General features: G+C 26.9%; 1 protein-coding gene across 1 annotated transcript; it reads left to right on the top strand.

The window, feature by feature from the left end:
- On the top strand, positions 6,804-8,813 carry LOC109353581 (NAC domain-containing protein 92-like). The gene is made up of 3 exons (XM_019595917.1): positions 6,804-7,068; positions 7,235-7,518; positions 7,941-8,813. The coding sequence occupies exons 1-3, from the start codon at positions 6,882-6,884 to the stop codon at positions 8,553-8,555; spliced, it is 1,086 nt and encodes a 361-aa protein (XP_019451462.1). The 5' UTR covers positions 6,804-6,881; the 3' UTR covers positions 8,556-8,813.

The raw sequence follows: 14,331 nt of genomic DNA, 5'->3' as shown, positions 1-14,331 counted from the left end.
TTTATTCCTAATCATGTGACATGTGGTGTAATTTGATTATTGATTCACAAATTCTGAGGGAATTTCATGTGTCAGCAAGGGCCATCCAATGGAGAGCACGTACCCATTTTAATTCTTTCACTTAACCCCTCTTCAAGTAGTACACATCTGCTTGCCCACACTTTGTATAATTTCATGTGTCACGACCTTGTGATTTGTCAAAAAAATTACTTAAAAATTAAATTTTAACTTAAATATTTTTCAACTAATCACAAGATCATAACACATGAAATGACACTAAGGGTGAGATATCATATGTGCACAAAGTAAATCTTCTCTCTCATACAATTTGTTACTTCATCTTTCATTAGTTTCATTAGTTATGATTGGTTAAAAAAATATTTAACAATTAAATTTTTAACTTACATATATATTTTCAATCAACTGCAGTTAATGATACATAAAGTGACACACTTCATAAGACAATAAATATGCTTTACCATTTTCGAGATAAGAATGACAAAAATATTGATTATGCATGTACATTACAAAAAATACATGCAATAAGCACCCATAAAAAACATCCTATGAATAAAAGTGAGTATCATGATATCCACTCCATAATTCTCACATATTTATAAAATTATTTTTAATTAAATATTTTATACAATATACTTTTTTTATTGTTTTACAATTATATATTATAAATTTAATAAGGACATAAATTTTATTGTTCATACAATAATTATTATTATATATATCATCATGAAATATATAAACATATATTTAAATTTAAAAACTCATTTAGTACTCACACATACTATCTATACACATGATACCTACAAATGGTATAGGTATGAGCACGAGTAAGCACTATCCACCTCCACCATGTTGTCATCTCTATTTCTAGATTTGGAGTCGGTATTTTATATTTTTTAGTGCATTGTTGATTTAAGTTTTTCACTAATTGGGACCTCCCACTATTGGTGGAGATAGAATTAGATTGAGTTTTCTTTTCGAGTGATTATGAAGTCTCATTTTATGCTCATTCTCATCTTTATTAAAGGGTGAAAATATGTCATGTCAGACCTTGTCTCAAACAGATCGAGCCTCTATTGCATATATGAATCTGTGTTTGGTCTATTTACCTATTTAAAAAAATTTAAAGCTTAGGTCTCACCTATTTAAAAGTCAGGTATGACATGTTAGCATATTTAAATGTCTGTTATATTATAATATCTTGAAATAGGTTAATAGACCTGCATTTAAATAGGCTAATATGCAAATTTTTAACTAGACACGTTTAACTGTAACAGATAAATTATATTTTTGTATAAATGTTTATATTAAAATTTCATTGGTTACATTAAAATAATATAATTTGAAATTTATTAAATAATGAAGTTAAATAGGTCAGTATATAAGGTTTAATAAGTCTTTTAGATGACCTAAAGTCTAATCTGTTAAACTAAATATGTTTTTTAAAATGTCTAAGTCCAATCTGTATTTGAAAAAAGTCTAATCTAACTTAATCTATTATAGATCATACGATTAGCTATTAATAGTCAACATAACTTATTTTCACCCCTATCTTTATCATAAGACAATACTTACAAGATTTAACAATTTATCTTTCCAATATAGCAATTATTTTTTTTCTCATTTACTTATATTAAAAGATTTGATTATCTCGTCTTTTTTCATAACACAATTGTATTCCAAACAGTGCCAAAATTTTCTACATGAAACACCATGCCTACGACCTGGCCATGTTCTGTACTACGACCATCAATCATAATTCTATAATTCTTATTTAACAACATTAATTCAATAATTCTTATGTATTGAACACTGTTAAATATAACGCAGAAGAGAATTAACAGCGCTAATTAAAGAATTGTTAAAGATAATACATTTAACAACTCTTATTGAAGAAAACACTGTTAAAGGTCATATTTGTATATTTAACAATACTTCTTCAGTAAGCGTTGTTAAAGGTATTATTTTTAACAATGTTTTCTTCAATTAGCGTTGTTAATTCTTTTCCGCCTTATATTTAACAACATTTCTTCAATAAGCGCTATTAAAGATCATACATTCATATAAATGCTTCTTTTAGTGAGCGGAAATCTTTTCAAATTCAAAAACAAAACGTCACACACAATAATACACATATCACCCAATTTATTATTTCTCTTACTTTTCTTCTTCTCTGTGAGTTATATTTTTTTCTCTTTTGTTTTTAGTTTCTCTCTTCAAACAAGTTATCGGTTTTTGGTTTTTCTCTTCAAGCATAAGGTAAATCGTTATCTTATTTTAGCTCATTTATTTCTTTTTGATTTAGTCTTGATGTTTGTTGTGAAGTTATGCAACTATGGTGTTATAGGTTTTTTTTATGGTTCACTAGTTTAGAACACAAAGTTTGAGTATAATGGTAAATGTTCTTTCTGCTGCTAATTTTGTAATTTTTTCATAACTTTTGTAATTTGTTTAGAGATGTCATTTTTTATTTGTATTTACAATTTGCATTAATCATTGAGGAACACAACTTTGTAAGGATTTGCACATTGGAGGAGAAAAAATGAACAATTTGTATAAGATCTCATTATTCATATGTTTATTTTACTCATATATTTAACAGAAAGCGCTTTTAAAGGTCATATACTTAATATATTTAACAGCACTTCTTCAATAAGCGCTGTTAAAGATCATACATTCATATAAACGCTTGTTTTAGTCAGCAAGAATCTTTTGAAATTCAAAAACAAAACCTCACACATAATAATACACATATCACTCAGTTTATTACTTCTCTTACTTTTCTTCTTCTTCTTCTTCGTGGATTACATTTTTTTCTCTTTTGTTTTTAGTTTCTCTCTTCAAGCAGGTTATTAGTTTTGGTTTTTTCTCTTCAAGCATAATGTAAGTCGTTATCTTATTTTAGCTCATTTATTTCTTTTTGATTTAGTCTTGATGTTTGTTGTGAAGTTAGACAACTGTGGTGTTCTAGGTTTTTTGCAATGATTCACTAGTTTAGAACACAAGGTTTGAGTATAATGGTAAATGTTCTTTCTCAATTGATGCTAATTTTATAATTTTTTCATAACTTTTGCAATTTGTTTAGAGATGTCATTTTTTAACTTGCATTGATCATTGAGAAACACATGAACACTTTGTAAGGACTTGCACGTTGGAGGAGAATGAATGAATAATTTGTGTAAGATCTCATTACTCATATGTTATTTTATAATATTGGAATTTGTTAAGGTTGAATGTAGCTGAAGTCGTTGTGATTTAACAAATCTCTTGTAAATGTGGTGGAGTTGGACATACTTGTCATATTTTTTATAGAATGTCTGATAGATATATTGTATTATTTAGAAAGTAGACATTTAACATCGCTTCTCCAGTGAACGCTGTTAAATGTCTAATATTTCTGCAGCGAAAAACGTTGTTGAATATAACTTTATGTACTACTAAGCTCACATAGAAAGCGCCCCAAAAACGTTGTTAAATGACAATTTTAAACGTTATTTTGCTATTCTGACGTAGTGTGTTCAAATTTAAAAATTGACCCAATCAATATTCATGAATAGATAAGGGATAAATATTCTTCATCTCATGCTTTTTTTTTTTGACCTTTTTCCAAAAAAATCCTTGATCAAAATGTTATTATTACATATATTATTACAAGTGTAAATGTACAATATTGGCCTTATTCATAATTCAACGAAGTTAGGAAGAAAATGTGAACTCATATGAAGCAGCTAAGCCAAGGTACCTACTACCACCAACCTAAAGCTGCGTGTGTTAGTGTGTGTAGACAAAATCAAATTCGGTAGAAACAATAATAGCGACAATAAATATAAGATTAAATTATTAACATACATTTTTTCCAAAGAAATTCTAAAACATTATGTTCAATCGCATACGATAATTTTACAATGTGAGTGTGAGAAATGTCAATACATATTATTAATTTAATCATAAAGGATGTAAGTGTGAGAAAAAGTCATTATTTATATATATTCTTCCAAAGCAATGGACAAAGACCTCTTGAGAGGGGTGGATTATTTGTTATAGAAATAGTCTTAATATGCAATGTAAAGTTGAATAGAACCTTGAGGATAAAATTATAGCAAACTTTTTAATGTACTTGACAAATATTTAGCAAGACAACCTTCTATATGTTAAACGCCAATGTTACTCTTAAATTTGAGTGATCCTAGAAAATTATACCTTTAACTTTTACCTAATGAAAGAAATTTTATTTATATATTATTAATTTTTAATTAATTTAAAATCCATTAATCACAATAATTCGAAAAGGAAAAATCAGTGATTTATACCTTTTAAATTTATTAAATTATTTAGGTTCTTTGAGAATATTTACTTAAATGTCTTAACCTAGCTCAAACGCCAAAAATATGTTAACTAAATGACTCTGAAAAACGAAATTCAATTAAAAATTAGAAATATTTGAAAGAAATTAAATTCAAATAAATTCGAAAGTTATATATATATATATACTTTATCTTAGAAACGCACTAGTATTTTACAAAAAAAAAAATATATTAGTTTTTCTTTTAAACGATAAGTATGGACAAATGTATTCAAATCAGGTAGGAGTTATTGTAGGAGGCAAGACTCTACTACAAAAATACAATTATATTCCTAGAGAGTTGAACTCGATACCTCTAATTAATTTAAAACAACTAGTCAATTAATCTTTGTTCTTGTTTGTAAATAGCTTGCCAATTTTTCTCAACATAGCAAATTAATATAGGCATGTAATTTCTTTTCCATTTCTAGGCCCTCCACCTTCTCTTTAATGAAAATTCCACCTAGCATTTTAATTTAATTGTTTTTATATTTCAATAAAATAAGTAATATTTTCAACTTGATGTGTTTTTAACATGATTTTATGCCATTATTGTAGTGTTACTCATACTTACTTTTAAGAAATGTAGTAGATGTGTTGATTTATATTAAATTTATTGTATTTTTTAAGTATGTCATTTATGTTAGATATTTTCTCAAGATTTGTGAAATACCAGTCCCAGGAACTTGAATCTCATGATTCTCACACATAAATATAAAACAAAGATATACAATCATATCTGAATCTATGTGTTCAGATCTACTTCTTTGGTATACCTTTTGAGAGAGAGTTTTGGTATGATGAACTTCCTCAACCAAATCCTGAATACATTTTGGTACATTCGTTTCTCTCCGATAAGGAAATGTGAAAACTATTTGTGATTTGGTGTCTTGTGGGTCATAACCGTTCTTTATGTGCTAACTTATATGGTTCTCATTATCCCATATAGGTCAATTGTTTGGATATCCATTCATTAAGCTCATATTCGTTATCAGTTTCAGAAGTCTTTTATGTTGTCATAAATTAGATTATTTGTTTTGTAACCCAAAATAAATAGTCAATATAATTGTATTAATATATGATGTTCACCTTAATTAAAAATTATGAATTTCTAACAAGTTATATTTGTATGATAATTAATTTTCTCTCTCACTACTTAAATAAATTAAAAGAATATTAAATAAGGATAAATATATAAATAATAGTTAATATACTCTTTAATGTTTAAATGAAATAAATAAATAGAAATAGAATCTACAAAAATAAATTAATAAATAGGAATGTGGGGGAGTGATTTAGTTTTGTTTGAACCTTATTAAACCTTATTATTATTATCTAATTTATGATAACTATTTAAAAATGGGCTTGAATCCATTCCACAATTAGACCTTCCAATATTAGAATATATGGGGAAATTTGAATTTTTTAATATTATTTTATTTAAAAATAATTAAAATTTGGAATGTTTATTTTTCATGTCACAGATAATCTTTACTCAAAAAAGATAATTGAATGTAAAAAAAAATAAGGATAAAATAGAAAATATAGTTATTAATACTTACTTTAACTTCTAATAACAAAAAAAAATTTATTAGAAACAAATATATATATTTTGGAGAAAAAAATATAACAATAAAAAGACTAAAGAGGGAGTATCAATTTTATTTTATTTTCAATTGGGAAATAAGTGGAAGGGAAAAGAAACACGGGTCTACAAGAATGCACCTCGAATTTTCTTTTTAAAACCATTTTTTTGGATCACATTATTTTTTAAAGTGATATATAAATATATATATAGAAGATAAAGGGAAGGAACATCACACATAAGACATGTATGGGTGCACATTTATTATTTCATCTCGATCCTGTGATTGTTTCAAAAAATATATTTAAATTAAAATTTAATTTTAAGTATTTTTTTGACCATTCATAATTTATAATATTTATTTTGGGACAGAAGATGTACTCACTCACCTATATATCAAATACACATCAAAAGAGACTAAAATATATCACATTTTTAGTAAAAATATGACATATATATTATTTTGTTTAGTTTTAGAAATATTTTTGTAAAAAACGACTAAATATAACGCATGTGATGATTTTAATAGTTGTAAGAAATAACTTATCTTTTATCTCTTTATGCGAGATATTTTATTCTGAATAAAAAGAAAAAAGAAACAATATTTTGTAGGCTTCTCTAGGAAGTGCCTTGCTCACTACGGATCTGAGCTTATGTATGAGCTGTTCTTCTATTTAATAACCCCATTTCTCATTCTTTTCACTTTCTTCAAATCTCTCTCTTCTATTTCTTCTTCTTTCATCACTACCTATACCTATTTTCCTCTCTCTTTCTTATTAAGTTGCTTAGTTCTTCTGTTTCATATAAATACTATATTATTATCTTTCACCTTCTTAATACCCGGTTTGTCATATATATATATATATAGATATATATAAAACCCATATACATATACATAAATATATTTGGTTGGTGTAGAAGAATTTTGTTGAGGTGATGGAAGAACCAGTTGTGGTGAACAAAGGAGAAGAATCTCTAGGGTTGCCTCCAGGTTTCAGATTCCAACCAACTGATGAAGAAATCATCACTTGTTATCTCACACAGAAAGTGTTAAATAGCAGTTTTAGTGCAATTGCTATGGGTGAAGCTGATTTCAACAAGTCTGAGCCTTGGGATTTGCCTAGTAAGCCTCTTATCATCATCATCATTATCATCAACTTTTCCTTACTTATTATGTCTTTTCCATAAGATTACGTGTTTAAATCCTCAAAACAACCTATTCGACAAAGGTAAAACTATATACATCTACAGTCGATATTTTAACCATATATATGAATATAACTATGCAGAGAAAGCCAAGATGGGGGAGAAAGATAATTGGTACTTCTTTTGCCAAAGAGATAGGAAGTATCCAACAGGAATGAGAACAAACCGTGCTACACAATCAGGATATTGGAAAGCCACAGGAAAAGATAAGGAGATATACAAAGGGAAAGGTAACTTGGTAGGGATGAAGAAGACCCTTGTATTCTATAGAGGGAGAGCTCCAAAGGGAGAAAAGACTAATTGGGTTATGCATGAATTCAGATTGGAAGGAAAATATGCAAATTATAACCTTCCTAAGGCTGCAAAGGTACCCTTTTTTTAATTTCTTTTCCTTTATTTCCCTTTTTTTGGATTATGGGGAAGGAAAAGATCGATTATTTAATCATGGATTTTCCATCCAATCTCTAGCTTTATGATTTTTTTTCCAGTGATCTCATCTATGGGTAAAGAATTAATTTCTTTTGAAATGTGTGGATAAACCTTCTAATAAGTATTGTTCTTAGAAATCGAACTCTTTACATTTTTTTTCTAAAAATCTAGCGAGACTTATATACTACTATATAGAACGCTTAGTTTGTTGGTGCTTTATGACATTTTAGAAAGTGCCCTTTTGTGTTTGTTTGAGAGTTTCTTTCATATTGTACTTTAATCAATCATAGCATTAAATGCTTTATTAAATTGTGAATAATGTAACATTTATGACTTACTTTTATGTGATATTTTTTGCAGAATGAATGGGTTGTCTCAAGGGTTTTTCATAAGAACACAGATGTTAGAAAAATCCCACTTTTTAAGATTAACTCAATTGAGAATGATCTTCTTGATTTTTCTTCAATACCACCTCTCATGGATCCTCCTTATTGCACTAACCAACCTTCTTCATCATCAAATAGCTACTATTCTCCAAGTCTCTTCATCAACAACAATCAAATCCAGAATATGCTAATGAAACCAGAAGAACATAGACCCTATGAGATTCCTATTCCTACCAATAACCAAGGAAATTTCATCAGTAATGGTCCAATAATGTGGAACACAATTTCTCAGCCTCATAAGGATTATGAAGAAAACATGCCTATATTGTTGAACAACATGCAGTGCAAGATGGAGCAATTTTCTTCTAATAACCACTCTATGGTAAGTGTGTCTCAAGACACATGCATCAGCAATGACAGAAACACTGAAACAACATCTTCAGTGGTTTCAAAACATGACAATATAGGAAGGAATAATAATAATAATAATAATATTGGAGCATTATATGATGATCTTGAATGTCCATCTTCAGTTGCTACAGTACTCTCAGATTTGGAATGCATGTGGGATAATAATATTGACTACTGATTATTATGAAGAGAGAAATAATCAAATTTAATGATAATTAATTATCATTTATATTGATTCTTAAAGACTCTTATTTATATATTATGAAGTTCTTGATACACTAGAATACTGTATAGATTTATTATATTATCCAGGCCTTTTCAGGGTTAGGTTTTTATTCATGGATCATACCAATAACAAGGTCTTGATCATAGTGTTCATGTACATTTTTCTTTTGTAACATTTGTGAGGTTTGTTTTTTATTTTCTTCTTTAATTTTCAGCTCATCACTTTCGTATTATTAAAAAAATATTTGTAGTAAACCTTGCTATATAATATATCCTTTTAGTTCACTTGCTATTCATTTATTCTTGATATTAGAAAGTGTAATTTATAAACTTTAATATCAATCATATTTATGTATTGTCATCGTAAAAATTTACACACATACAATTAATCATTCAATTATTCATGTATATTAGTTATATTTAAGATGAATGATGAAATGATAGCGTAAAAATTGTTACATGTTGGAATTTCTGACAATTTATGGGTCACAAATATAATTCTATAATTGTGTTATGGCCATTATGTAATTAGCCAAAATATAAAATGATCTTAAGTAATTAATTTGGTGGCTAAGGGCATATGTGTCATGAAATAATAATAAGTGTAGATACCTTCAGGCAATTTCTGATTTGATGAAGGGACTGAATCAGAATTATTGCAACTAAAGTAGTAACCACTATTTCTCTCCCTAAGGAACACTTTTCAGAAACTAAGGTATTCTCTCATTCCCCTCTAGAGAGAACTAAAGGAAAACCATTCGGCGCTCTATCATCTGGAAGATCATCTCACCCTCATACCTTCGAGATTCCGGAAATGGCTCAACAAGGTATGTTCTTCTTCTTCACCATGAACTCATTTGGGGTTTCTTCGGTCTGGACCATGGATGTTCCATTTGGGTGTATGTATGGGCATACACATTCGGTTGTGGGAACAAAGCCATGGTCATAAGGACTTCCGCATTCACTCTATAGATTTCGGATGGAGAAGGAATTTCTCCAACATTACAATATTAGTACATATATTTTTTAACTTTAATTTATATTTAGGCACATTTCAAACCCTTCAATTTCAATTCTTCTCCTGCTACACTATATATATATTTTATTCTTTTTGGCAGAATATATCTGTGACATCTCACCAAGAGTGGGGAGCATTAATTCCAAAGGAAATTGTGCATCAGTTTTTTTCAACTTCTGAATTTAAAGATTCTGGCTGGCATAATAGTTACTGGATCAACATCTACTATTTCATAAATGTGTATTAATTTATGTATCACTGTTTATGATTGATTGAAAAAATATATTTAATATAAAATTTTAACAATTAAATATTTTATTGACCAATTATAAATAATAATATATAAAATAATACACATTTTAGAATAGAAGATGACCACGAAGGCATTAACTGTTTCCTAGGCATGTTCCCAATAAAAGAATCACTAGTTGATGTATTCAAACATTAATTGAACCAGTCCAATCAAATTTGGGAGAAAGAAAAACTTTGAAAACAATAAAGAAAGAATCAAATTACAATTAATTAAAGTTGTTGGGTTTTAATTTCCTATGAAATTTAAAATCTGATTCAATTGAAACTAATTTTTTTTACATAGGTGTAGTACAAGGTCCAACACAAATGATTCAATTTTTTAAGCATTATGTATTTATGTGTGTGTCAATTTAAACCACATGTACTCATATATATATATTCTCCAGTTTTATACTCAAGCCTTGGAAATGGAAGTGTTTCTGTATTTTTTTGCCTTAAAATTTGTTTTTGTGTAAATTTGATACAGATAAAACAAAAAAACTTCATCAATTTAATATGTATACGCTAACATTATAAATATTTCTACACTATTAATTATTATTGGCATTCAAACAAAAGTATTATAAATTAATAATAGATGATATGCTAACAATATAAAAAAATTCAATGCATAGATTTTAAACTCATTTATAATTTAGATCACTCTTTTGCAGTAGAGATTTGTTTTTAATTTATTAAATCGGTATTCGGTAACACGGAATGATATTTGATAAAGAATTTAAGTTGATAGTTATCCTAACTTAATCATATTATTATGAACGAACCAATTAGATTAGGATCCTCTCCAAATTTAGCTCTTATAATTAAAGTGACGAATGTAATTTAGACGATAAAGTTATCTATATATAAATCCAAAACTTGAAATAACTTTTCTCATAGTATAATTTTTATTTCCTATTTTGCCCTTCACATTATTTAATTTTTACAAAAAAAACTATATAACAAGCAATCACCACCACCAATACATTAATTAATCACATATCTCACCTTAAATTGAATATCATAAACACAAAAAAATATAATATAAAGTACACCGAATACAACAAATACATTCTAATTCAAAAAAAAATGAAATATATAAAAATTGAATATGTAATATCACACAATATCGTCGGCAGACACGAAGTGCCAGTACACACTAATGAATTATAATTGTCACCCAAAAATCAATATTGATATTGATATTTTAATAACTCAATAGTTTGTTAAACACATACATATATATACATATACATATATATATACATACATATACATACAAATACATATATACCTATATATATATATATAGTCATAACCTCATCCATTAACTCTGATCAATAACTAAAACTGTATAAAAAAAATCAATAACTAAAGTTGTATTTTATTTTCGAAAGTCTCAAAATCAATATAATTTAATAGGGTGAGACTCCTTTAAAGTGTCACCGAACACACATGATATCATGATTTGCAGCCCTACTAAATTTGTACACAATAAGGAAATATGAAAGAAAGAAATAAATGGAATTATTCCCTATTACAAATAAGGAACAATTTTTTTTTTGTTTATTCATAAATAATGTATTTAAGAAACTAAAAGATTTAAGTATTTAAGAAACCAATAAAGCATGTCATTTTTTATTTCTTAACTTATAAGAAAACTCATAAATACATTCAAAAATAAAATAAAATCAATAATTGTATTATGTATTGAAATATTAATTTTTAATTATAGAAATTAGAAATGACTATTAATTATCATAATTTTTACAAAAAAATAGAAGTTTAAGAAAAGCCATTTCCAAAATGAATTACATTATTATATGGTTAATTATTCAATTATAGTTACATGTGCAACAATAAAATTTAGAATGTAATATTTATATAGCGTAAAACTTTATGCATAGTGAATGCAATATTTACTATTTATTTATATTACTTTTTTAAAAGGCAATTAATAATGGATGATACGTTAATAGTATATAAATATTTTATATTGTTAATGGATATATTTTCCCCTAAATATAATCGAATTGTTTATAGCAGTGAGCACCAATTGATGAAGTTGATGAATCATATGAATAATTCCCTGAATATATGCATATATAAGATGCTTGTGGGGAGAAAATTTGCAAAATATTATAAAGATATATACTACATAGGTCATAGGCTCAAACTAATTATTACAAAGTGTTCATATGACATGTTACATGTACAACAACATCAACAACATTAATGATAGGTTTCTTGTCTCATGCCTGAGTCTTCTGTCCAAAGAAACCTACTCATCTAAGATGCTTATACGCAAAAGATGTATATTATTTAAAGATTCATATTAGAGTAAATTAATCTGAGATTCTCTAAAATTTAGTAAATTATATAAGTTATTCTTCCTCTTCTTTTGCACATAAAAAACTACCTATAGTTTGTAACAACATATATGAGAAGTGAATATAATATTTTAAATAAAATGATTCTCAATGTAATTAAGTTAAACTTTAGGGGTATCTATGGAAGTAATATCCTCATCCTATATCTCAATAGAACTATTGCTACATTTTACAATCAAACCATGTAGTTTCTTAATAATATTCACCATCATTTTATTTAAAAGATTCACACATCTTTTTTTCTTGTAGTAATAGTCGATGTAATGCATATAAGTTAGTGATGATTTATGTATTTACAAATAAAACAAGAGAAAAATTTGCATGTAAACACACACGTTACGTCATATTCAGATTTATGTTTTTTGATGTTATATTTATGATTAGATTTTAATTAAAATTAAATTTTTAATATGTTGGCAATGTTTTATTGGTTGTCTTTATATAATATATATATGTCTCTACACAAATATTTCTCATAAAAGAATTCACTAAATATCAACGAGTGCAGTGTAATTTAATCTTCAAATTACATTTAATATCTCAATCCCATCTTACTTAAGATTTTTAAATTTGGCATACCAAATGTACCATTTAACATCTTACTATCACACACTAATCCCTTTTCTAGAATATATTTTACACGTGACATTTATTAATTATTTCCTAAGTAGATGTCGTATTTTGGATGTTCAAGAAAACATTTTTCCTACCCATATACTCCATAGGTTGAGCTATTTTGTGTTAATTAAAGTTGTAAGCTTGCTTGTTTCTTTCTTTTCCAAACCTTTTTTTCTAACATTTGTGCAAAATATTCATGTTTTGTACACATACGCATAAAATACATGTAGCTTTCTCAAGCCATCAATTAGTGATAATACTTCGTTTCAATACATGTATTATGTATATAGACACGTGTCTAATTTTTCAATTTTCTATTTAGCCCTTTTTAGGTGTTGCTTAGGCACGTAATTGAGCCTAGAGGGATAAGATTATAGGTGGAAACCAAAACTAGAAATAGATGTGATTGGGAGAAGAAAAAGAGAGAAGAGAGATGGGTTTATAAGCAATGGAATAAAAGGGGTAAGAGATAGACCATAGATAATAATATATAATGAGAAAAAAACATTTATGTATTAATAGTGTAAGAGTTTTTTATATTGTCATTACATTATCCACCGTTCATTTTCAAATTTTATTAACTCCTAAATAAAAATAATATAAATCAGTGATAAATAATATACTAATTATATTCAAATCTTTATACTATAAGTATATAGATATTACACTATGCATAATAATATAGCAAGATAAGGGGAATGGGGTAAAGATTATTAGAACCATAGTAAAATGGTTTCATACTTAGTTGGGTTAGACAAAAGAAAATGTATGAATTAGTAGTATATATATATATACTGACAGTTTCATAAATTCTCATTCATGATATACCATTTATATGTAAATTATTATTGACTTATCATAAAATATAATACAAATAAATAATTATGTACGGATAATAAATAAATGTTACACTTATTAGGTTATTGTATCTCATTGAATAATAATATAAAAAGTGAGAAATTATATAGAATCAATCAAGTACTACACACCATGACAAACTGATACCATTAACTATGATTAGAAGAAAAGAAAGGGTCATCATTCTAGTGACTTTGGAATTGTTGGGTTCAAGATTTGTAAGATTGAAAAATATGTTCAGTGCATTTTCCTTTCCATTCAAAGCAAAGCTCCATTGTGATTTTATATATGCTTGAAGAGAACTTAACCGCCCTTTTATATTTGGTTCTGATTTATTTGGCTTCATTTATTATAATAAATATTCAGATGAGAAATACCTATGGACTAAAAAAGAGCTTAAAGCTTTTTTAGGAATGATGTATTGGTCTAATAATATAAGACTTACTAGATTTCAAATATTGAATAAGTTATAGTCAAATGTTCGATTTTTGTGAGTGTGATAAACATTTACGTACTCCAAAAGAGATTAATTCCTTATGTATAGGGCGAAAAAA

This window comes from Lupinus angustifolius, chromosome LG08 (assembly GCF_001865875.1).
Source record: "Lupinus angustifolius cultivar Tanjil chromosome LG08, LupAngTanjil_v1.0, whole genome shotgun sequence".
In the NCBI taxonomy this organism is placed as follows: Eukaryota; Viridiplantae; Streptophyta; class Magnoliopsida; order Fabales; family Fabaceae; genus Lupinus; species Lupinus angustifolius.
Note: the sequence above shows the minus strand (reverse complement) of the source record. Positions and strands in the feature narration are given on the sequence as shown.